This window comes from Candoia aspera, chromosome 1, assembly GCF_035149785.1.
Source record: "Candoia aspera isolate rCanAsp1 chromosome 1, rCanAsp1.hap2, whole genome shotgun sequence".
In the NCBI taxonomy this organism is placed as follows: domain Eukaryota; kingdom Metazoa; phylum Chordata; class Lepidosauria; order Squamata; family Boidae; genus Candoia; species Candoia aspera.
In genome coordinates this window covers 179,213,712-179,237,851 of record NC_086153.1, presented here as the reverse complement: position 1 = coordinate 179,237,851, position 24,140 = coordinate 179,213,712, and the positions used below count along the sequence as shown (strand labels likewise).

At 44.3% G+C, this 24,140-nt stretch overlaps 1 protein-coding gene across 1 annotated transcript in view; it reads right to left on the bottom strand.

Moving 5' to 3' along the window:
- Positions 1-24,140, bottom strand: part of HECW2 (HECT, C2 and WW domain containing E3 ubiquitin protein ligase 2) — a 125,481-nt gene that overhangs the window by 43,932 nt on the left and 57,409 nt on the right. The window contains exons 8-13 of the mRNA XM_063318046.1: positions 16,488-17,849; positions 15,057-15,152; positions 13,424-13,574; positions 11,972-12,075; positions 10,830-10,954; positions 9,106-9,291 (exon numbers count right to left, since the gene is read on the bottom strand). Coding sequence (XP_063174116.1) covers positions 9,106-9,291; positions 10,830-10,954; positions 11,972-12,075; positions 13,424-13,574; positions 15,057-15,152; positions 16,488-17,849 — 2,024 coding nt within the window. The remainder of the gene's footprint in view (positions 1-9,105; positions 9,292-10,829; positions 10,955-11,971; positions 12,076-13,423; positions 13,575-15,056; positions 15,153-16,487; positions 17,850-24,140) is intronic.

The window sequence follows — 24,140 nt, the reverse complement described above, 5'->3', positions numbered from 1 at the left end:
AGCAAATTATCTATACGGCATACACAAACAGATCCCCCTTGAAATGTCAAAGAAAACAAAAATGCTGATGTGGGGGGGACTTTAAAATCTTTACACATCGAAGATAACACACATATAAAGACAGCTTATCCAAATGCTTATCACTCAACTCCAGTACAAATATGACTGCAGAGATACCACAGTACAATTGCTTATTAAATAAATTGTTTCTGTAAACAAAGAAGTAATTGTGAAATACTACATACACAGGACCGACAAATATTTTCATGTCACAACGAAGGAGGTGGAACAAAACCCACCATAGAATGCAACAAAATACCGCAGCTATTCGTATTGCTGTTGTTACTTCACTGTAGTTGCTGTAAATACAACACAGTAGCATGACACAAGTTTAAGACAAATTTCACAGAATTGTCACAGGAACCTGTTTGAAAGTCAAATTTAGAAACAGACTCTTTTTCTGGTGCCTTTGAGTCAGTGATGACTCCTGGCGACTGTGTGGACAAGTCCCTAGTTTTGGCAAGGTTTTTCAGAAGTGGTTTACCATTGCATTCTTCCTAGGGCTGAGAGAGAGGGACTAGCTGGCTTTGTGCCGAAGGCAGGACTAGAACTCTCGGTCTCCTGGTTTCTAGCCTGGTGCCTTAACCACTACACCAAACTGGCTCTCAGAGGCACACTAGTCCTCTGTATTACCGCTTTGACATGCCTGACTAACTATTTATCAGCTCTTGATCTTTTGATTTTGCCATATGGGATACCAGATACCTTAATGAGGCTTCTGCTTAAAAAATTGTAACTCTCAGAAAACTACACTAGAGACCTGCTCTGCGACCAGCCAAGTCTAAAAAAGTGTTTGCAATTCAGATGCTAACTTTAGTGAACTGTGTGAATGATTTTAGCTGAAAGCCTGGGAGTTCTTTTCTTGCTCTTGTTGTCATCAACCCAATTCAACTAGATTATTTTAAAACATTCCAGTCCTGTTCAGTTTAGTGTATTTCAAATACTCTGGCCTAACTGGTTTATGAACCTCTGCCTGATATCGTTTCTAGTATAAGCTTATGTGAGTGCAATCTCCCAAAGGCTAAAATCTTAATGAGATGAAGCCCAAATCAAACACATAATTTGAGAGCATGTTTGTCAAGTAGGGAAACAAATGGTTCCAAATAAATAGTGTTGCCTATGCACAGTGCTGATTCTTCCACAGCAATTTGACACAATATGCATTTATTTATACCATACGCTTGAGCAAACAGTAAAGATGCTTATGGATTACACTAAATGAGTACAATCATGTTCTGCACAAGTGCTTTATGGCCAGGCGGTAGCAGTCTCTTACAGAATGGAATCCAGCATCCCTGCTTTGAAGCCTCACTGGAGAAAAGAAAAATCAATGGAGCTTCAAAGCTCTGTGCTAATCTGGGCAATGACACTGCAGCTGGAAACCAAGATGAACACTACAAAAGAGAGAGAACGTGCACACACACGAGCCTAATTTTAAAATTCCTACCGGCCACCAGAAAAAGGGAGTAGTCTGGATATTTATGGTGGCTGGGAAGAGAAACAGGGTATTTCGGTTTGGACAAACTACAAGTTTTACCCAGATTGGCAAATTGAAGCTCTTGTTTCAAGTAAATCATAGGCACTATACTAATGTGCTGTGATATTAAACTGATAATGAAGGTGCATATTGTCAAGAGCACACTTTTCCCAGTTGCAACATACTGCTGTGGCCATCAGAAGGGCTGCAAAAGAAGAGAAAGCCCCTGAACGGTAATGCTGGAGAAAACTGAGAACACCTTGGAGTGCAAGAAGAACCAATAATGTAATACTAAATGAAGTAAAACCAGACTGCTCAGTAGAAGCATTAGTTATCATAGAGGTAGAGGTCATCTCGTCCAACCATCCACTCAGTGCAGGATCCACTAGTGCATCAATGACAGATGACCATCCAGCCTCTGTGTCAGGCTCTGCCTGCTACCCAGTAAAAACACAGACGCTAGTGTAGGCTTAGGTTCTGGTTTTATTTGAGTAACAGTATGCGTGCCCTTTAAGAAAAGCTGAGAGTGAGTGGAGCGCGCCGGAACGGGATTTAAATAGCCCGCGCCGGTCAGCGCTCCACCCCTTCGTACTCCGGGTGCGCCCTGAGCCCCATTGGTTCCGTTGCTGGTAGGTGAGGGGTTGTGGAGCCCCTCCTGTGCCTCGGGCGTTTCCTTGACTGTTTTCCCGGCCGGTGATGGTTCATTGCCGGGCGATCAGGTTCGTAATCTTTTGACAGCTCGGGCGCGCCTCGTGGTCTGGTCTTGTCAATTACCTTCTTTGCAACAATTTATCTCTCTCTTCCGTGCCTCTGGCTAGAGTTGATACTTTGTTGCCAGCACCTGTTGCTCTCTTTTGTTAGCTAGTTGCCTTTTCCCTTAATCCGCCCAGTACCCATTTCCCTGTATTGTTATGTGAGCCGTTGCGATGTCACAAGCATCGCAACGGTGATCATGACATACTGCCCCCCTTCGGGAAGGTTAAGCCATGGGTTTGGAGGGGTAGGCGGTGTGGAAGGTGCGGATCAGGTCGGGAGCCTGGACATCGTGGGCAGCGACCCACTCAGGGCGTGGAAAGTGTTTCCACTTTACGAGGTATTGGAGGGAGCCCCGCTGCTTGTGGGAGTCAAGCACCTCCTTTACTTCGAAGTGTTGCTGCCCGTCTATCATCACTGGGGGGGGGGGGGTGCGTGGGTGCCACCGGGAGGGATCACTTGCTGGCTTGAGTAAGCTGCAGTGAAATACCGGGTGCAGTCTCTTTAGATTATGGGGCAGGTCCAAGCGCACTGTGACTGGGTTCACTATTTGTGTCACCTGGAATGGCCCAATAAACTTGGGGGCCAGCTTCTTCTACGGTTGCGGCGATTTTATGAATCTGGTGGATAGACAGACCATGTCCCCCACCTGAAATTTTGGTTGCTGGCGCCGGTGTTTGTCCACTTGTGATTTGTATGCTGTTTGTGCCTCTTTAAGCGCGTCCTTGATGACTGGCCAGGAATCTGCGATTTTCTCACCCCAATCACAGGCGGCCACTGTTGGGGACGGAGGCTGAGGTAGTTCAGGGATGGGGACGAACTCCCGACCCAACACCACCCCAAAGGGGGGTTTTCCGGTGCTTTGGTGTATCGCGTTGTTGTATGCGACCTCTGCAAACGGGAGGAGGTCTACCCAGTTGTCTTGGTGATAGTTTATGTAGGAGCGGAGGAATTGCTCCAGTGTGGCATTAAGGATCTCTGTGGATCCATCCGTCTGGGGATGCCAGGAGGTTGACAGGGCTTGCTGGGTACCTATCAGTTTCAAAAAAGCCCGCCAAAACCTCGAGGTAAATTGTGTGCCCCTATCGGTCACCAAGCGGGAGGGGCATCTGTGTAGGCGGTACACGTGGACTAGGAACAGTTTCGCCAGCTGTTGGGCTGACGGGATCGAGGCGCAGGGGATGAAATGCGCTTGTTTTGAAAAGTAGTCTTTTACCACCCAAATGACCGTTTTCTTTTGGCTGGGCGGTAAGTCAACTATGAAGTCCATTGAGATTTCATCCCAAGGGCGGGAGGGTTCAGCTACGGGTTGCAGTAGCCCCTGGGGTTTGCCAGCCGGTCGCTTGGCCATAGTGCACACTGGGCAGGACGCCACATACGTCTTGACATCCTTCCTCAGCGAGGGCCACCAAAACTGTCTCCGAGTCATGTGTAGGGTTTTCAGGAACCCGAAGTGACCAGCCTGTTTGCTGTCATGCGATCTGTTGAGGATCGCCTGCCATTGTGAGTCGGGTACATATAGCCTTCCCTCCGCCCATGCGAGGTCCTGGTCCATGGTGACCTTGTTGGGGTTGGCGAGGAGCCGGGGTCAGATTTCAATGCCGTTATGAAATCTGCCTGTAGCCCCCCTGGTATTAGAGGTTGCCTGTGTCTAGGGGCGGGTTGCGTTGTAGTTGTTTGTGGGGGGGGGCAGGCTGTCCCCAAGCGCGACCCTGGGTGACCGCTGCCATACCCAGCTGGGAATCGGAAAGCACTGTCCCTACAATGTCGGAGATAGGCTCTGCATCCTGGGGTAGTTGGGAGAGTGCATCTGCCAGGAAGTTCCTTTTGCCTGGTATGAACTTCAGCTGGAAGTTGAACCGGCTGAAGAACTGAGTCCATCGTATTTGCTTGGGACTGAGGCGCCGGGGCGTACGGAGCGCCTCGAGGTTGCGGTGGTCTGTCCAGACCTCAAACGGGCAAGTCGTCCCTTCCAAAAGATGATGCCAAGCCTCCAGCGCTACTTTAACCGCAAATGCTTCCTTTTCCCATACGTGCCAGCGCCTCTCTGTCTCCGAGAATTTCCTCGAGAGGTAGGCGCATGGCTTCAGGATTCCTGCGGAATCCTTTTGCAGCAGGATGGCGCCTATTGAGAAGTCAGAGGCGTCCACCTTCACCACAAAAGGTTGTTCGGGGTCCGGGTGAGCTAGGATTGGCTCCGCTGTGAACAGCGCTTTTAGCCTGTCAAATGCGGTTTGACAGGCAGGAGTCCAATTAAGTACGGCCCCCGGGTTTTTTACCTTGCGCGTCTCCCCGACGCCCTTGGTCTTGAGCAAATCGGTTAAGGGTAGGGTGATTTCCGCGAACCCCCTCGCGAAGGACCTATAGAAATTCGCGAACCCGAGGAAGCTTTGAAGCTGGCGCCTGGTGCGTGGGCGTTCCCAGCTCAAAACTGCCTGGACCTTCGTGGGGTCCATTTCTACGCCTTTGTCAGAGATTCTGTACCCTAGGTAGTCTAAGTGCGATTTGTGGAATTCGCACTTGGACAGCTTAGCGTAGAGTTTGGCTTTCCGTAGCTTAGTGAGGACTTGCCTCACCAACCTCTCGTGTTCCCTCTGCGTCCTCGTGTAGATGAGGACATCATCCAGGTAAACCAGTACGCCCTTGAATAGGTGTTCATGCAGTACCTCATTGATGAGTTGCATGAAGACCCCCGGGGCCCCCGCAAGACCGAATGGCAGTACCTTGTATTGGAAGGAGCCCAAGGGGCAGTTGAATGCCGTTTTCCACTCGTCCCCCTCACTGATGTGGATTCTGTAATATGCCTCGCGGAGGTCGAGTTTGGAAAACACCCTTCCCTTTGACAGGTGTGCTAGCATGTCCTTTACAAGGGGTAGGGGATATTTGTTGGATAGGGAAGCGGAATTTAATCCACGGTAATCAGTGCATAGTCAGGGTGCCGTCCTTCTTTTCCCGAAATAGGATGGGTGCTCCAACCGGCGAGTTTGCTGGTTCTATGAAGCCCCTGGAGAGGTTTTTATCCAAGAATTCCTGCAGCGCCGCTAATTCTCTCTGGGTCATGGGGTAGATCTTGGGCTTGGGTAATGGGATGTCTGGGAGCAGTTCAATTGTGCAGTCCGTCTTGCGGTGGGGGGGTAATTGGTCCGCCTCTTCTCCGAAGACATCTGCAAAGTCTGCATATTGCTCCGGCAGTCCTTCTGGGGGGGGAGGTCGTGGGTGTGGTTGACGACTTCTGCCCTCCCCACCGTCGGAGCAGATGGTTTGTCCGGTGTCGGTGCCTGGTAGACCCCGTCTTTGAACTTGATGGAGCGTGTCCTCCAGTCTATGTGTGGGTTGTTGCATGCTAGCCAGGGGATCCCCAGCAGTATTATGGGTTTCCCTATCTGGGTCACCACAAAGTTTATTGATTCCTTGTGGGTGCCCATTGTCAGGGTGACCATTCCGGTCCTCTGGGTGGCCGGTCTCCCCCCCCCCCCCGCTGTAGAACCGTCTAGTTGATGGAACGCCAGCGGTTGAGGGAGGGGGAAACAAGGCAGTTTTAGTGCGGCGACAATGTCCGGGTGGATCAGATTTCTGGAGCACCCAGAATCCACCATAGCTTCGGCCGCAATGGCTCTAGGGCCGTAAGAGAGTTCAATTGTCCCTGCCAGGATGGAGCAATCATCACTCAACCTGGGGTTGTTGCGCCCCTTCTTCACCACCTGCCCAGCGGCGCTGCTTAGAGCAGGTGGGGAGCGTTTTCCGCCGGCTGTTCTTGGGCGTCGATCACGTCCCCTGCGAGGTAGGCGTCCGCGTCCTCATCCGGGGTTGCTAACGCTCCTGTCAGCTGTCTGGGGGGGTTGGATGGCTTGTGTGGCGTCTTTGGTGTGGGTCTGGGCGGGCGATCCGTTGTTCTGTTTGTGAAACAGTCCGCCACTCGGTGGCCCATTTTCCCGCACCTGGTACACTGCCCGCGGGCAAGCCTCCATTGTTGGTCTGCATGCCAGATTGGGCCTGACTGTGGGACTGGTCCTCTTGTGCTGGGCGGGATTTTGTCATCTGCGGTTTCAAGCAGGAATGTGCGCTGAGCGTGCTCCACTTTTCCGGCTAGGCAAATCCACCCGTGAAGGGAGGCTGGGTCGTCCCTGTAGAGTGCCTATTGAAGCACCTCCCGGTTGAGGCGACACTTGAACATGTCAATCAGGGTGGCCTCAGACCATTCCGTGATTTTGCCTGCGAGGACCTTGAACTCAAGGGCGTAGTTGGCCACTGGTTTTCTTCCCTGGCGTAGCGCTTGAAGTGTGCATTTGGCCCTTTCTTTCGCCAGGGGGTCCGAGTTGAAGTAATGCTTCAACTCGGCGAGGAAGTCATGGAAATCAGCCAAGGCTGGGGCTCCGGACTCGGACATCTGTACGTACCACTCCGCAGCCCTGTCTTGGAGCTTGGTGGCCATCGCCGAGATTTTAGCAGCTTCTGTGTTGAAGCAATGGCCGTATTGGGCCATGTAGTCCCTCGCATTTGTTAGAAAGAAGGACAGTTTCGTAGGGTTCCCGTCAAATTGTACCGGGAAGTCTTCGGCGAACCTCCCAATTTGCGGGTCCCCTACCTGTGGGTGGTGAGGGATGGCTCCCACTGGCCTGGGGCCGCGAATCCCTGCAACAGAGTCTCGTGCTTGGCCCCTTCCGCTTGGGGTTGTTGGCGGGGTAGGTATGTTGCCCCGATCCCCTCTTACCCCCTGTGCCGCCTCAGTCTTGGAGCGCTCGCTGACGATTGTTGCTAGGGACTGGAGCATATGTTCCAGGTCTCGTACCTTGGCTTTCAGGGTCGTGTCCTTGTCTGCTGATGTCGGGGACAGGAGCAGGTGCTCAAGGTATCGTACCCTGGCTTCCAGGGCCGTGACCCTGTCTGGCGTGCCCTGGTCGTCCAACGTTGGTGCTGCCAGATGCTGTCCGGTATGTAGTCTTGCTCCTTCCTGCTTGGGCGTTTGGGGGTAGCAGAACCTCCAGGTGGAGTAGGGTGTTCCCGTCCAGGGTCCTGCTCCGCTGGCCCAAGCGAGGAGTTGCTGGTCCCCGACTTCGTCTTCCGTCGGGGTTCTCCCGTCTGGGTTGGACCTCCAGGTCTGGAACTGGGGTGCGGTGTGGGCAGGGAGGGTGTCCGTGTCCCCTTTCGGGTACACTGCCTCCAGCCGCTGTCGGGTCGCCTCTGCCTCTTGCGGGCCATCCTTCACGCCTCTGGTGTGAAGTGCTGGCTCCATCGCTGTCCCCGGTTCCGGTTTTCACCAGTTGGTCTCTCCCACGGAAAAATTTTCGTCCGGTGGAGCTTGGCGATTTTGGTTTGGTGACTCTCAGCTTTATGTCAGGCTCTGCCTGCTACCCAGTAAAAACACAGACGTTAGCGTAGGCTTAGGTTCTGGTTTTATTTGAGTATAGGATGCATGCCCTTAGAAAAGCTGAGAGTGAGTAGAGCGCGCCGGAACAGGATTTAAATAGCCCGCGCCGGTCAGTGCTCCACCCCTTCTTACTCCGGGTGAGCCCTGAGCCCCGTTGGTTCCGTTGCTGGTAGGTGAGGGGTTGTGGAGCCCCTCCTGTGCCTCGGGCATTTCCTTGACTGTTTTCCCGGCCGGTGATGGTTCATTGCCGGGCGATCAGGTTCGTAATCTTTTGACAGCTCGGGCGCGCCTTGTGGTCTGGTCTTGTCAATTACCTTCTTTGCAACATTGTATCTCTCTCTTCCGTGCCTCCGGCTAGAGTCGATACTTTGTTGCCAGCACCTGTTGCTCTTTTTTGTTAGCTAGTTGCCTTTTCCCTTAATCCGCCCGGTACCCATTTCCCTGTATTGTTATGTGAGCCGTTGCGATGTCACAAGCATCGCAGCGGTGATCATGACACTCTGTTTGAAGACCTCTAGTGAAGGAGAACCACATCAGGTAGCAGCCTGTTCCACTGGCTGACAGCCTATACAGTCAGGAAGTCCCTCCTCATTTTCCTCAATGAATAATGAACAAGTACAATGTTTTTGACTCATTTGTTTAATTGGGTTTTAGGACTTGTGTGGAGAACAGATCATGTTTTAGGTCATATTTATGCAGAAATATTGAAAATTCAAAAGGTTCACAAACTTTCAAGCATGACTGTATGAAGGAGAAGATCATGAGGCACCTGTTAAATATTTAATATACTTTTCTACCTGTATCTGGATTGTTCCTGGGGGCTTGGCCTTATTTCTTTATGGTAATCTTTTGTTATTTATATTGTAGTTGATTACTGTATTGGAGTTTGTAAATCACAAACTCTGAGTCACTCAGAGTGGAGTGGAAAATAAGCCTAGTAAATAAAAAATAATATTACCATCTAGTGCCGCACATACAAGAACGTTTTATAACCCATAAAATTGTTTATAACTGTTCAAAGGCTAAACATAAATTTGAATAAAAATAAAGTATAAGGATAAATTTTATCACTGAATCAATTAGAATACACAGGCACGGCATTTGCCAGGAACCACTCTAGTATCTCCTTTTGTAAAAATTAAGCACTCCATTGTGAAGAAACGTATAACCTGATTTTATAGGTGTTGATATCAGATATGAGTGTTTTTGTTGTTATTAAAAGTTACGTTTTGGTTTTATTGCATTTGTTGTATGTCTCACTGACTAGTCACTGTTGCTTTTGTACAGCACTTAGAGACCTTCAGATTAATGCATTTTATAAATCTCATTTATAAATAAATAGTGTAATGAATATGTACTGTATATATGTATACTCCAATTCCATCAATATTTGGATTCAGATAAACCAGAACATTTATTTTAAAAGTTGCTTCTTTGTATCTGTTACCTTGCCCTGATGATCGTGCTTCATTTCCCAACCCCGTGGCAACTCTAGCTGTTTGTTGGCAAACATGTTCAAAAAGCCAACTAAATCGCGATTATGCTGGTAGCGCTCAAAATGATGGGTATCTCGTCGAACTTTGGTGATCATGTGCTTCAGACATGTATTGTTTGTAAACATTCTGTAGGCACTCTGGCAGAAGGAGAAGAAACCAAAATAGTTATTGTCAGATTCTGGGATTAACATTTTAATGTCTTCATAAGTTTTGGAAAGTGTATAATATAAGCCAATGGAATTTGCCATTCAACTAACACAAACTCCAATTCCTTCAGAATTACCTGCTCCCTACAGTCTTGGTGATGTGCAGCTTTAACCGTAGGGTGAGAGAACCAGTTTTCAGAGCTGAATTAATGTTCAGTTCAGAATTAATGTAATGAATTCATTAGTAAAACACTGCTGAGCTTTAAGCAACTTGTTTACTCTGGATGCAAAGAAAATAATAAGATGATGAACACATGAAGGGTATTTTTTTCTTGATTTACTGAGAAAACGATTAGCTGATATGAATGCTTCTGCAGTTAAGCATATCATGTTGTGCAAATCCATTTCATTCAAGCCTATAGCACTTTCCCCAAAAAACATTCTATTTCATTCCCCACTCCCAACCATGGAACAGTCAGTATTCTGTGTGCAATGTGCACACCCAGTTTTCACAGGGCTCTTTTGGTAGAAGAGGAAGCCTGCATTTTTTTCAGAGTTTATAGTACCCCTCCATCCATGCATGTTGTTAACCTATCCCTCTTGATTCATAGTAGCTCCATATGGTGGGAAGGGGGTACTACCTAGCCACCATATGTCAGAACACAGGTTTCTAACCTTTTGGACTCTTGAGAACAAGTTCTGAGTGTTCTTGGGAAACGGTGGATGGGGAAGATGTTACAAAGCACTGCTTTCTTGTATGCCACCCTCTGTAGCTCTCCTCTCAAAAGACACTTCTACTAGCCCTGTTTACCTATCTCCTTCTGGGGCAAACTGGCACCCTTCCAACCCAAGCATTGGGCTCCAGCCAGCCATTATTTTTATTTTCTAAGAATGCCAAATCGGTCCATTGTAGCCTAGAGACTTCCTTGAAAAAAAGGATGATTGTGGGCATTGGTGCTTTGCTTTGCAGAATGCCTGCTTCCCATTTGTTTTAATGAAGTATTTCTAACAACTTAAAGAAGTAGAAGGGCAAGAAGGACTGTGTGTTGAGCCCCTACAGGCACACCAAATCCCAGAGTGCCACACTGAGGATTTCAGATCTAGCAACTGAATTACTATTTGAATATAGTAATACTAAATCTTCAGGCCATCAACAAACCATGGTTCATTCTTTCAGCTGCTTGCCAGATAGAGCCACTCTGATCATTCTGTGAAGATAGTTCCGTAAGCAAAAGGCTGCCACAGAAAAAGCCCTGATCCATTCCCACAATTGTAATGTCATCTGATAGTGCAACCCGCATATTTCAAACAAACTGGAATTTTAATTTGTAAACCATCCTGGGTGGCCTTTTTAGAGACAAAAGGTGCTGTGTAATTTTTTAAAATTAAACACACACACACACACACACATTTTGTTGGAGCTCCTACTTGCCATTATTCTAATATGCGAAAAACGCAGTACCAAAAATGCAGATACAACCCACTCCTCCAGGGTCTACATCCGAGCTTGGTCTGAAGGTGCTACTCACAGGGTTTGAATGCAGCACGGTGAAGAATTCAGGGCTGATGAGGAATTTTACTGGGGGTGATTGGAGCAGCAGAGTGAGCCTTGATCTGGAGGTAGAATGAGGCAGCACATTGTCCCTTCGGTAATCTAATACAAACATGTAGTCAGAGTCATTGAGTAGGACAAGGACTTCAGTGCCATCAGTGAGAATAAGCAAAAGCTAACTATTTTTATCTTTACATCTGCCATGGAATAAGCATTAACTATCACTACAAAATGGAATCTTAAACACTTTTCGGGATGAAACAGACTAAGTGAATAAATGAATAAAGACAATCACACAAGCTCCGTAATTCTTTTACTTTCCTTGCACGTCAAATGTCTACTTTTAACATTTGAGAATGTTACGTCTAAGTTATTGCTCATTATTTTTTTTGAAGAATCCACCTGTTGGTACCTGGTTGGAATTCTGCTGAGTTTAGTTTTAAAATATGGGAAATGTAGGGACAATGAGAGAAAAGGAGACTGAATCCTAACTGGAAGAAACAAAAAGATTTACTAGGTATTAAGCAAATTGTAGAAGAGGAAATTATACAAATCAACAGTTTTTGCTTCCATCTGAAATCCAATATAGACAATGGCAAGACTGATTTATTATTTAACCAGCAGCACCTTACAATCAAAAGGATACATACTGGAAGTCCCAAGAAATCTAAATGTGATGGTGTATGGATCTAAGGAGGTGTGATTTCTTTGACAATAAATTCAATAAACCAATATTGTGTGACTACACAGAAATCAACACACCTACGAGCAGTAGAATCCCACACGGCCAGCTTCGCTGAGGAAAGAATGAAATGCAGGAGCTACATCCAAGTGACTTGTACGCATCCTCCCACACCCACTGTATTCCTTTCTCACATACTTGCTCACACAGCTCCCTAAACAGAAGAAATGGGCTCCATTTGGCCAATAGAATCCACTGTGGAATACAATTCAAAATTTCACCTAGATTTCTGCAAGTGGTCGCAAAAAAAAACACAACCCTTAACATTTGTTGTGTTAAATCATTTTTCAAAGGCAACAGATCTTTGTCTTTAACTGTGGGTGAGCCCCAATCTCAAATGAAACCCAAGCAGTTTAAACTGAGGTTGTTTTTCTTACCTGCGTTTGGGTTATGGAAGTCAGCATCGTCTCCAGCCCCATCAACAACAGTTGAGTGCTCCTCTGGCCTGTCGTTAGTCATTGTTCGGCGAATACTCTGATACCTAAAGTTTCAAGACCGGCATTATATACTGTATGCCACACAACACATTCAATGAACAGTTCCTTTCTAGTATACCTAAAAAACTGCAGTGATCGTATAATCAAAAGTTAAACCACAGCCAGCCCACTTCAATAACTTTTTGCTCTTCCTCATCTTAAACTGTTTCCAGCATGTCATTATAAGAAATTTGTTAACTAAGAACTTGTGCCCATGTTTATTTTTTTTTCTATTTGTCTAAATCTCAGGGCAGACATTGCCTTGTTATTGGTTTTTTGAAGCTGTTCTGAGTAAAATACTGCAAAAACATTAAGATTATACATAGGAAATTAACTGGGATTTTTGTTTGTTTCCATACAATAATCTCTCTCATAATTTTAGGTATGAGTTTTTTTCAGACCCTAATATTTGGAAACAGTAACGGAACATAATATAGCTACCCAATCCTGTAAGGAACATGGCTAATATTTATTATTTTTGAGAGTCGTTGTGAAAATTGCAACTCTGAATGGTGAGCAGTTATTTACTATCCACTCTTCCACTCTTATATCTGCCTTATGTATGGCTCCCCAATCTATACTGCCCCTTTTTGCTTCATCTCTATTTTTATTTGTGATATGATCCTAACTGATCAGAAATCATGCACTAAATCAAGTGACATCAGAGCCAAATATTGCTTAAATATGACACATAATTGAAAGTAAATGTATTTGCGCTTACCACACGTCTTTTTGCTTCTACTTCCACGCAATACATTGTAGCAGGTAGCACACCTAACTGATCTGTCTAAACTAAACTAGGTCAATACTTGGATGGGAAGATACTCCCCAAAAAACAGAACTGTAGGCTAGTAAAAAAATATACAGGAAGAAGGCATCCATATCACTTCCATATAATGCTGTGAAAACTACATGGATGTGTACATGGAGTAAACCAGGAGGTGAGCTCAACCCAATGGTGTTTTTTTCCTTGATGTGCTAAGATACATAAATATTACATTTTAAAAATAATTCTGGAAACATTTCGCCTTCATGGGTGCCCACCTTATTATAATGACTTTTCAATAATATAATGTTTATGAAATTCTCCATCAATGATCTAATTTGGCACCCAATTATATCCACACCATATCTTCCATGCTTTTTTCCACAGAATGTGAAGTTACTTCTCAGCTAATACTGATATTCAGTATGATACAAGCTATGAAGAATAAGATAAATATTTCTACATTTGTTTAGTTCAAGGGAATTGTGTAATTTGCAGTGATGAAGTTTGCCCTTGATGAGATAAAGTTTTGCACAGTGTTTCATTTGCACTACAGGTAAAGCAAAAACTATTTGAAAATTTCTCACCGACGATTCAATTGCTCCATCTGCTGTATGGAGTTGGAACGCTGAAGGATTTGCTGGGCTGGTGGAGCTGTGGGCCTCTGCCATGTTGTTGTTCTGTTTATGTGGTCCACATAGAATATTCTCCCATGACTGTCAATGCGTGCTTCCCAATCTAAGATAAGAAGATATATCACAAAATATAAGGATTTTAGTATTTTAAAGCAATGGTTTCTATCTGACAGTCAAGATCCCTGTTTATTTATCTATTCATTCCATTTTTTTTAAGCATACACAATGACAGCCTTCTACGTATCATGGCCAATGTAGAGAGAGAATGTGTGTGTATGTATGTATGTACGTACGTACGTGTGTGTGTGTACATACACACACACACACACGGAGTGGAGGCAGAGCAACAAAGCACAAAGTGAGGGGCTTCCTCTTCAGTATTTTGGGCTCACAGGAGTCTTCAGTAATTTAATGAATATTGTCGTAACAATAGTTCTCTTGCACCTTAACACACAAGTTGAGACTGCTAATTGCAGAGGAGTTGTATAACAATTATCTTGTACATAGAACGTCCTGGATTTAATCCCTGGCATCTCAACTTGAAAGGATCTGCCTGAAATTTTGGAGATTATCTCTCTGTCAGAATGGGTAACTGTGGGTTAGATAGGAACCTCGCTTATGTCAGATCAGACTATGTCCCTATACAGGTAATCCTCAGTTAATGATGGTAATTGGGACCAGAATTTCTATTGCTAAGTGATGGAGTCATAAAGCATGATGTCATGTGACCATGCTGCTTAGCAATGGCAGTTCAGGCAGTCCCCAGTTATTGCTGTTAAGTGAGGACTGTGCAGGTCGTTAAGGGAGGACCTCATGTGAACGCAACCTGTGACTTCCTCCTGGCTTCTCTGTTGACTTTGTGTCAGCTCTCCCAGGTAAACCGGACAGGAAACATAACCAGATGAGCTACTTCTACTTTACTGTCAGGCTACATTAACAGAATCTTGCAAGTCTAAAAGAACAAATCTCCTGCCATCCCTTTTTACCTCCTGATCAGTTAGAGCGGATCCTTTCTAAGTTTCTTTCTCTGCCTGTTACTCTGATGCAGGCTCCTCCCCCTTTTATCTGATTGTTTCCTAGGCAGCATCTCTTCCCCTGTCTTCCAAGGTCATTCTCACATTCCATTACACTTTGCTTGTGGGAAGCCAGCAGGGAAGGTTACAAATCATGATCACATGATCATGGGCACTGCGACAGTCGGAAATCTGAGCTGGTTGTTGAGCGCCTGGATTGTGATCACATGACCGCGGGGCACTGCATCAGCCAGAACTTCAAGGACTGGTCATAACTACCACTTGTTCAGCACTGTCACAAGTTCAAACAGTCGCTGAATGAGTGGTTGTTAACAAGGACCACCTGTAATACAATTCCATTCCCAGTAGAAGGACCTCACAGCAGCAGCATCTCCAGGAAGAAAAAAAGAAAAAAGGTGAAGCATACAATTTGTTTCTTTAATCTTGATATGGAACCCAATCACTGCTATTTCAAATTCTTCTAGGGATGCTTTACTGTGGAAAACCAGTAGTGTTCCTTCATGTAGTTTGTATTCTTTATTCTTTTAATTAAAACAGAAAAAGTTCCTCACTTGGTGGCAAAGCTTCATCCACTCTCTGATAACGACTAACATCCTGACGAACCGAGGGAAGTGATCTCAGAGGCTGAGGACCATCAGCCTGGGAACCTAAAATCCAAAGGAATTGTTTCATAAACTTTCCATCAGAACATATATTTACTGCTTACATACATGACTCTGAGCAGCTTACAAAGGTTAAAATAACAGAATAATAATTTTAAACAACACAAAAGCAGCCATGGGAGGTGGGGGGGGCACAATAATTAGTAAAGTGATTCAAATTTAGAAATGGGTTCCTCTGATGTCCTGGCTCAGCACCTCAGGAAACAGCCTGGCTTTTAAGGCTCATTTAATGGACAGGAGAGTTGGGGCAAAGAAGAAAAGAAAAAGGCAATGATCAGTGGAAAGGAAAAGTCAAAAGAAGGCAAAGAATGTCACTGGTAACCTTTGTGATGACCATTCTGTAATGAAGCACCTACGAAGAGTTTTACTGATGCATCTCTGAACAGAAACAACTTAGATCCTATATTCTTATGGTTTTGATTGTGGATAATCAAATTGTCCTCTGAGTAAATGAGAGAAGAAAATAATAACTGCTCCCTGGTATGTCTAAGTATTATGCTGCCAAGAAAAGAATGTATAATGTCAGTATAAGAACTCAAGGTCATCATTTGGGGAGAGGTGAGTCCCCTTTTCGGGAGACATGGGCAGTGATAGAAACTTGAAATATAAATAAATAAATAAATAAATAAATATTTTGATTTTTATTTATTTACCCCCAGAATAAGCTTTGAAGAAATTATGGAATTTCTGACCAATCAAACCTTGTTCTGCCACAGTCTGCATTCAACTTTTAAGGGAACAGAAGATGACTACTCATAGAGAGGAAGTGGGAGTTACCTCCTAAGCCTGAGGTCTGGTGATTTCCAGATAGGTTGGCAATACAGTTCTCAGAATTCCCAACCAATTTGTTTGGAAATCTGGGAGGCATCACCTGGAGGCATCAAGCAGGGGAAGGATGCCTAGCCCAATCCCTTGACCAACCAGTTTCCCTGTCTGCCTGCCTGCCTTCCTCAAGCTATGGTGGAGAACAAAGACCATCCAGCATTTGAATGACTGGATGACACTAAACAATGTAAAATAAAATCCTTCATGTCACTCTAAATGTTAAGTTATCTGTAGCAAAACCATATTAAGCCAAACCCTGCCCGGACTGTTAGACTGATGCACTTTTTGTAAGTTCTTACAGTACCTGCATAGAGATCAAGGATAAACATAACTGGAAAAAATGTTGGTGTTGCTATAAAATCCAGTATTTTATATTTGAACTATATTTTTTAAAATTCAAAATTAAACTAGCTTGCAAAGGTAAATAGAACCAATCATAGAATGAAGGCAGGGAAGCTACCAATCATTTTACTGACACTCTTTTGTGCTGATTACCTCCACTAGCTCCATCCACCTGTGAAGCAGCTCCCTCACAAGATGCTGGTGCACCTCTAATGTCTTCCTCTTGAGATTGGTTATGTGCAGCTGCAGCCTGCAGATTCTGTCTCCTCTGCCATATCTCTTCTGACTCATCACCATCTAGTAGCCCATCAGCTTCAAACAACTGACCTTCCTCTTGAGTGCTTGGTAGGTGCACTGCAGGTAAAGAGGCCTGAGTGCACACAGATTCCTGAGTTTCGGGAAGAGGCGCACTGCTGGAAGCCTCTGCTGCACAAGCACCTTCTTCTTCCTCCTGAGAAGAAAAGGCTGGAGTCTCAGGAAAACGAGTGCTTTCAAAGGAAGAGCAGCAAGTGTCAACAGAGGAGAGTTGGGCAGCTGTGCCTTCATTGCAAGAGCCATCAGCCCCTTCTACATCACTTTCTCCCTCTGGCCTGGTGCTTGATTCACTAACACTCTCTGTGTGAGCGGCATCACTTTGCTCAGTCTCTGATGAAATCTGAGAAGGTTCTGATCCTTGATCAATAGATTCAGCTTCCCTGATTTCCCTTTTGCTCCTAGAAACTGACTCGGAAGTTCCAGCATCCACACCAGAGATGGGCGGTTCTGCCTCCTGAGGTACAAAAGTGGTATTGCTGGCCAAATCTCCTGGACAATTATCCTGAGAATTCTGAAGAGTTTCAATTTCTTGTCCTGCTATCTCCAATTTGGCAGGCCCATTGACAGTCTCCTGCTGATAAGAGGAAGATTGCAAAGGTATTTCTACATCTGGTGCTCTCACAATTTCTTCAGAGGCTTGGCTTTGTGTTACTTGGCTTAAGGACCAATTTAAGAAACCCACTTCATCATTCCTAGTAGTACCATTTAGCATAATTAAACCACCACCATCATCATCCACTGATGATTGGAAACCCAAACTTTGATGGAATTCATGTTCCTCTTCATCAGAATCAATGTGGAGCATAGCATTAAGTCGTGTATCAGTAGGGAAGCTGCTCCTCAATTTTGGGGATGCCCCAATAGTACGTTCATTACAAGCAGATGCCCCAGATCTAGGAAGATTACTTTGTTCTATTGCATCTAGGTAGTCATTCAAGGAGTCCTGGCGGCCTCTGGGAACTGAGGACCTTGACGTTGTAGAGGCTGAATCCTCTTGATCTGTTTCCGAAGTTGTACTAGTCCTAAGGGAATGCCGTAAGATGGCATCTCCAGATGATTCTTCAAAAATTGGGCCATTTGAACAAAGTGGATGTGTATCATGATGTCCTGTAGGTACATCCTCATCATCAGAAGGGCTTCCTAAGTCCCCGTTAACAGAGTTTACTCCAAGAAGGGTCCCCACTGTTTCTGGAGAAGCATCTACAATGAAAATACAAAGACTGATTAGTGAAACTGATCCATGTGTCTTAATTGTGAACCTTAACTCTCTAGTTGACAATCTCAGTACAGCACTTTGTCAGAAGAGAATACATAGGACTTCTAAGCTATCAGTCTTGAATGAAGAATTTAAAGAGAGGAAATAGGACAAAAGTTAGACATGAAGTATATCAGGTGAAATCTACATCACATGAATAAATTTGTACTTCTCTTTATGGTGAGACTTTTTCATTTCCTTGCAGTTACTACAAATCTTTAGACCATTCTCCAGAACTTGGCACTTTTTGTAACAGATTTTGAAGGCCCATGTGGGATGTATGAGGGAGAAGCAGCAGTGGAGACAGTTCTTTGTACAGAATTATACTGCTGGATTTCATTTAAAGCTTCACTAAATCTCCTTTTATGAGATACTCTACAGTTATGCACTGAACACAAGATTTCATATGGCACTCCATTCAGTGGGTCAGAACAGATCCTGCTTCAAAATGAGACATGCCTCCCATCAACACATGATGGTAACTTCTCTTTTTTCAACAGAATTGGATTGTATTTATAGGAACATTATAGGCTGCCAAATTTCAGAGAAATAGACAGCAAAGCACAGTGGTTACAAAGCCCCTGGGAACTGCATCATGTTTGCTACAGTGGGGAGGCAGCAGTAGGATTGGGAGAATGGTGGAGAGTAAAGGAAGGATCACCATGGCTACAGGTAACCTGATGGGTACCATTGAAGCATGGAGAAAGTGTTTATATTGGGATGTTGCACTAGTTATATTCTCATCCATGACAATTATATAATTAGCTGCATGGGGTACCAGCATATCAACATAACCATGGTTCCAAAGACAGCAGAGGCCACAGCTAGCAAACTGTTCTAGTATGATTAGGAAGCAAATGTATCAGTCACCTGACCTGCCACCCCTTTTCAAATTCTAACATTTTAGGGAGAAGCGGGAGCAATGCAATTGTTTTTGCAAGTTTTTGCTCTTTCTGTAGTACTATGAAGCACTGAATCGCACACTAAGCTTCCTGGTTTGGTTCTGATCACTTCACAGGGACTCAAGTTTCATCTCACTAAGCTACAAAATCAGCTTGCACATCCTTAACCAAAAACAGTTTTGAATGCTGGCAGCAATTTCTAGTAGTTAAATAATGACTGAGGAAGAAAGAAACACAAGGTCTTGAACATACAATTAGGATCATTATATAACTACAGACTGATTATAATATAATAATCCTTTGCAAAATACAGCCATAAATTTCCTGGGAAAAAGTGGAATCCTCAAACTCTGAGCACATTTTCTACAGCAGAACTTATTAAACTGCTCAAACATTTCATATCAACTTACATTTTCATTACAAAAAGGACAGTTTTGCATCAAGACATAAAAACCAGGTGAACATCCTTTGAATGCACATCGATTAACAGTAAGAGAAAGCAAATTCTTATAATGTCACATATTTCATACAGAACCATAAAAATGCATGATATTCAACAGAATAATTTTAGTAAGGCAGAAAGGGAAAAAACAAAGCTTCCATCTATAAGAATTTATAATCTTAATATTCTTTTTATTAATTCATTTCTAGTAATGAATTAGAAGATTTGGGAGCATTAATTCTAATGGGAAACAAGGAATGTACAAAATATTGATCATATATAGTTAGTTAACAGTAATTACTAAGGAAATTAAGAATGATTAGACAACAGAATGATTTTAATTAGGTAGACCAACCAGCCTTCAGCAAAGGATCATTACCTTGTCGTGGTGCTGGAGCTTGAGCACCTCAATGATGCCAAGAGCTAAACCGTGAAGGGCCACCCAAGACGGGAAGGTCATGACAGAGAGGTCAGACTAAATGCGATCCTTGGGGAAGGTAATGGCAACCCACCCCAGTATTCTTGCCGTGAAAACTAAATGGATCAGTACAACCAGAGATATGTCGGTATACCATCGGAAGATGAGACCCCCAGGTCAGAAGATGGTCAAAATGCTACTGGGGAGGAACAGAGGATGAGTTCAACTAGCCCCAGATGTGATGACACAGCTAGCTCAAAGCCGAAAGGACGGCTAGCAGCCGACGGTGCTGGTGGTGAACGGCGAATCCGAAGTTCTAAGGATCAACACACCATTGGAACCTGGAATGTAAGATCTATGAGCCAGGGCAAATTGGATGTGGTTATTGGTGAGATGTCAAGATTAAAGATAGATATTTTGGGCATCAGTGAACTGAAATGGACTGGAATGGGCCACTTCACATCAAATGACCACCAGATCTACTACTGTGGACAAGAGGACCACAGAAGAAATGGAGTAGCCTTCATAATTAATAGTAAAGTGGCTAAAGCAATGCTTGGATACAATCCAAAAAACGATAGGATGATCTCAATTCGAATTCAGGGCAAGCCATCTAACATCACAGTGATCCAAATATACGCCCCAACCACAGATGCTGAAGAAGCTGAAGTAGAGCAGTTCTATGAGGATCTGCAGCACCTACTGGACAACACGCCTAAAAGAGATGTTATTTTCATCACGGGAGACTGGAATGCTAAGGTGGGCAGTCAAATGACACCTGGAATTACAGGTAAGCATGGCCTGGGAGAACAAAACGAAGCAGGACATAGGCTGATAGAATTTTGCCAAGACAACTCACTCTGCATAACAAACACTCTCTCCCAACAACCTAAGAGACGGCTTTATACATGGACTTCCCCAGATGGACAACACCGAAATCAGATTGACTACATCCTTTGCAGCCAAAGGTGGCGGACATCTATACAGTTGGTAAAAACAAGACCTGGAGCTGACTGTAGTTCCGATCACGAACTTCTTCTTGCACAATTTAGGATCAGACTAAAGAGATTAGGGAAGACCCACAGATCAGCTAGATATGAGCTCACTAATATCCCTAAGGAATATGCAGTGGAGGTGAAGAATAGATTTAAGGGACTGGACTTAGTAGATAGGGTCCCGGAAGAACTCTGGACAGAAGTTCGCAACATTGTTCAGGAGGTGGCAACAAAATACAACCCAAAGAAAGAGAAAACCAAGAAGGCAAAATGGCTGTCTGCTGAGACACTAGAAGTAGCCCAAGAAAGAAGGAAAGCAAAAGGCAACAGTGATAGGGGGAGATATGCCCAATTAAATGCAAAATTCCAGAGGTTAGCCAGAAGAGATAAGGAATTATTTTTAAACAAGCAATGCATGGAAGTGGAAGAAGACAATAGAATAGGAAGGACAAGAGACCTCTTCCAGAAAATTAGAAACATCGGAGGTAAATTCCAAGCCAAAATGGGTAAGATCAAAAACAAAGATGGCAAGGACCTAACAGAAGAAGAAGAGATCAAGAAAAGGTGGCAAGAATATACAGAAGACCTGTATAGGAAGGATAACAATATCAGGGATAGCTTCGACGGTGTGGTCAGTGAGCTAGAGCCAGACATCCTGAAGAGTGAGGTTGAGTGGGCCTTAAGAAGCATGGCTAATAACAAGGCAGCAGGAGACGACAGCATCCCAGCTGAACTGTTCAAAATCTTGCAAGATGATGCTGTCAAGGTAATGTGTCCTAACAGTCAGAAATCACACTGAGACGAGGAGTAGGTCTCTAGTGTTTATTACTGCTACAAAAGACAGAATCCTAACAAACTGAAGAAGCGTGGGAAAAACCCAGACAGATAAACCCCAAAAGTTAAGGCGGGTCTGATCTGTGTCTCTTTGAATGGCTGCTTAATTCCTCAGTACTACACATGCATTTTCCCCCCTGGATAGAGGCCCCTTCTTGCTCGCCATCTGTACTCATGACATCATGCATGCTATATGCCAGCAAATTTGGAAAACACAAGAATGGCCATCAGACTGGAAAAAATCAACTTATATCCCCATACCAAAAAAGAGAAACACTAAAGAATGTTCAGACTATCGAACAGTGGCACTCATTTCACATGCCAGTAAGGTAATGCTCAAGATCCTGCAAGGGAGACTTCAGCAATTCATGGAGCGAGAATTGCCAGATGTACAAGCTGGGTTTAGAAAAGGCAGAGGAACTAGAGACCAAATTGCCAATATCCGCTGGATAATGGAAAAAGCCAGGGAGTTTCAGAAAAACATCTAGTTCTGTTTTATTGACTATTCTAAAGCCTTTGACTGTGTGGACCATAACAAGTTGTGGCAAGTTCTTAGTGGTATGGGGATACCAAGTCATCTTGTATGCCTCCTGAAGAATCTGTATAACGACCAAGTAGCAACAGTAAGAACAGACCACGGAACAACGGACTGGTTTAAGATTGGGAAAGGAGTATGGCAGGGCTGTATACTCTCACCCTATCTATTCAACTTGTACGCAGAACACATCATGCGACGTGCTGGGCTTGAGGAATCCAAGGCTGGAGTTAAAATCTCTGGAAGAAACATTAACAATCTCAGATATGCAGATGATACCACTTTGATGGCTGAAAGCGAAGAGGAAGTGAGGAGCCTTATGATGAAGATGAAAGAAGAAAGTGCAAAAGCTGGCTTGCAGCTAAACCTCAAAAAATCAGAAGACGCTTAATCCTTGGGAGAAGAGCAATGACCAATCTCGATAAAATAGTTAAGAGCAGAGACATCACACTGACAACAAAGGTCCGCATAGTTAAAGCAATGATGTTCCCCGTAGTAACATATGGCTGCAAGAGCTGGACCATAAGGAAGGCTGAGAGAAGGAAGATCGATGCTTTTGAACTGTGGTGTTGGAGGAAAATTCTGAGAGTGCCTTGGACTGCAAGAAGATCAAACCAGTCCATCCTCCAGGAAATTAAGCCAGACTGCTCACTTGAGGGAATGATATTAAAGGCCAAACTGAAATACTTTGGCCACATAATGAGAAGACAGGACACCCTGGAGAAGATGCTGATGCTAGGGAGAGTGGAGGGCAAAAGGAAGAGGGGCCGACCAAGGGCAAGGTGGATGGATGATATTCTAGAGGTGACGGACTTGTCCCTGGGGGAGCTGGGGGTGTTGACGACCGACAGGAAGCTCTGGCGTGGGCTGGTCCATGAAGTCACGAAGAGTCGGAAGCGACTAAACGAATAAACAACAACAGACCAACCAGCAAATACAAAAGATATGAAAGTCTGCTAAAAGAAGAGAGCTACAAGTGAAATAATATAAATGGGAATAATAATATAAATGTGGGGTGGGAGGGGGGATAGCCATGCATGGAGGTGGTTGGCACTGTGATGGTGCCAAAGGTAAGATCTTGATTTGCCATCTTGTTTTTATATTTTGTATTTTATATTTGTATTTTTACATTTTTATATATTTATATTTACATGTACATTGTATTTTTTTAGTGATATGTTATTTTTATTATTTGTAAACCACCCAGAGTCATATATGAGTTGGGAGGTCAAGAAGTTCAATAAATATAAATAAATAAATAAGCTTTCAAAACAGGAAATGTTAATGAAAGATTATGAAACTAATTAAAAGAAGTGGGATAACAAGGCATCTCAAGCAAGAAGGATATATGGGGACTATACAAGGAGAAGGGACAAGGATTTAACATATAGGTAGCAGCACTAACACCAGAGGACCCTGTCCATTTCCTTAAGCCTCATAGGTTCAAACTCCTCCCCAATAACATGGCAACTCCTGTTTCAGCCTACTCCACAGGATCTCTTCAGCTAAGATCCAACTGTGAGTTAATCTGAGCAACTGTATCTGAGCAGCCATTCATCCCACTCCTTCCTTAAGAAGGTCCAAGTTACCATAAAGAAGCTGCTAGTTAGCATTCTCTAGACTTAACGCAGAAAAATGTGTTTTGTCACCCATACCACTATAATGCGGCTCTAATACGAACTTCGACCTACTCCTTGTCTTTCTCCAGCAGTGCTCTAGCATCTCTTATTTTCCTTCATCCCCAAGAGCTTCTTAGAAAACACAGTCTATCCTGGTCTGCAGATAGGGAGAGGCCACTCAGGTGGAATCCTATCTGAGGGCACTGCCACCATCCATTCATTCCAGGAGGCAGCTTTGGTTGAATTGACCACCAGAGAAACCTCCCCCTGGAAACCAAGCAGATCCACCAGGCACCTGAGTTGGTTCAGTGAATAGATAAATCCTTCCTGAGGAGGGCAGTGGCACCAGAAAGCTCCAAGGCTTTCTCCAAAGCTTGATTAAGAAACAATTTCTCCCACTACCACTCAGTTGTCAGGAGTTGAGAGGTATATAAATTTTAATAATAATAATAATAATAATAATAATAATAATAATAATAATTCATTACGAA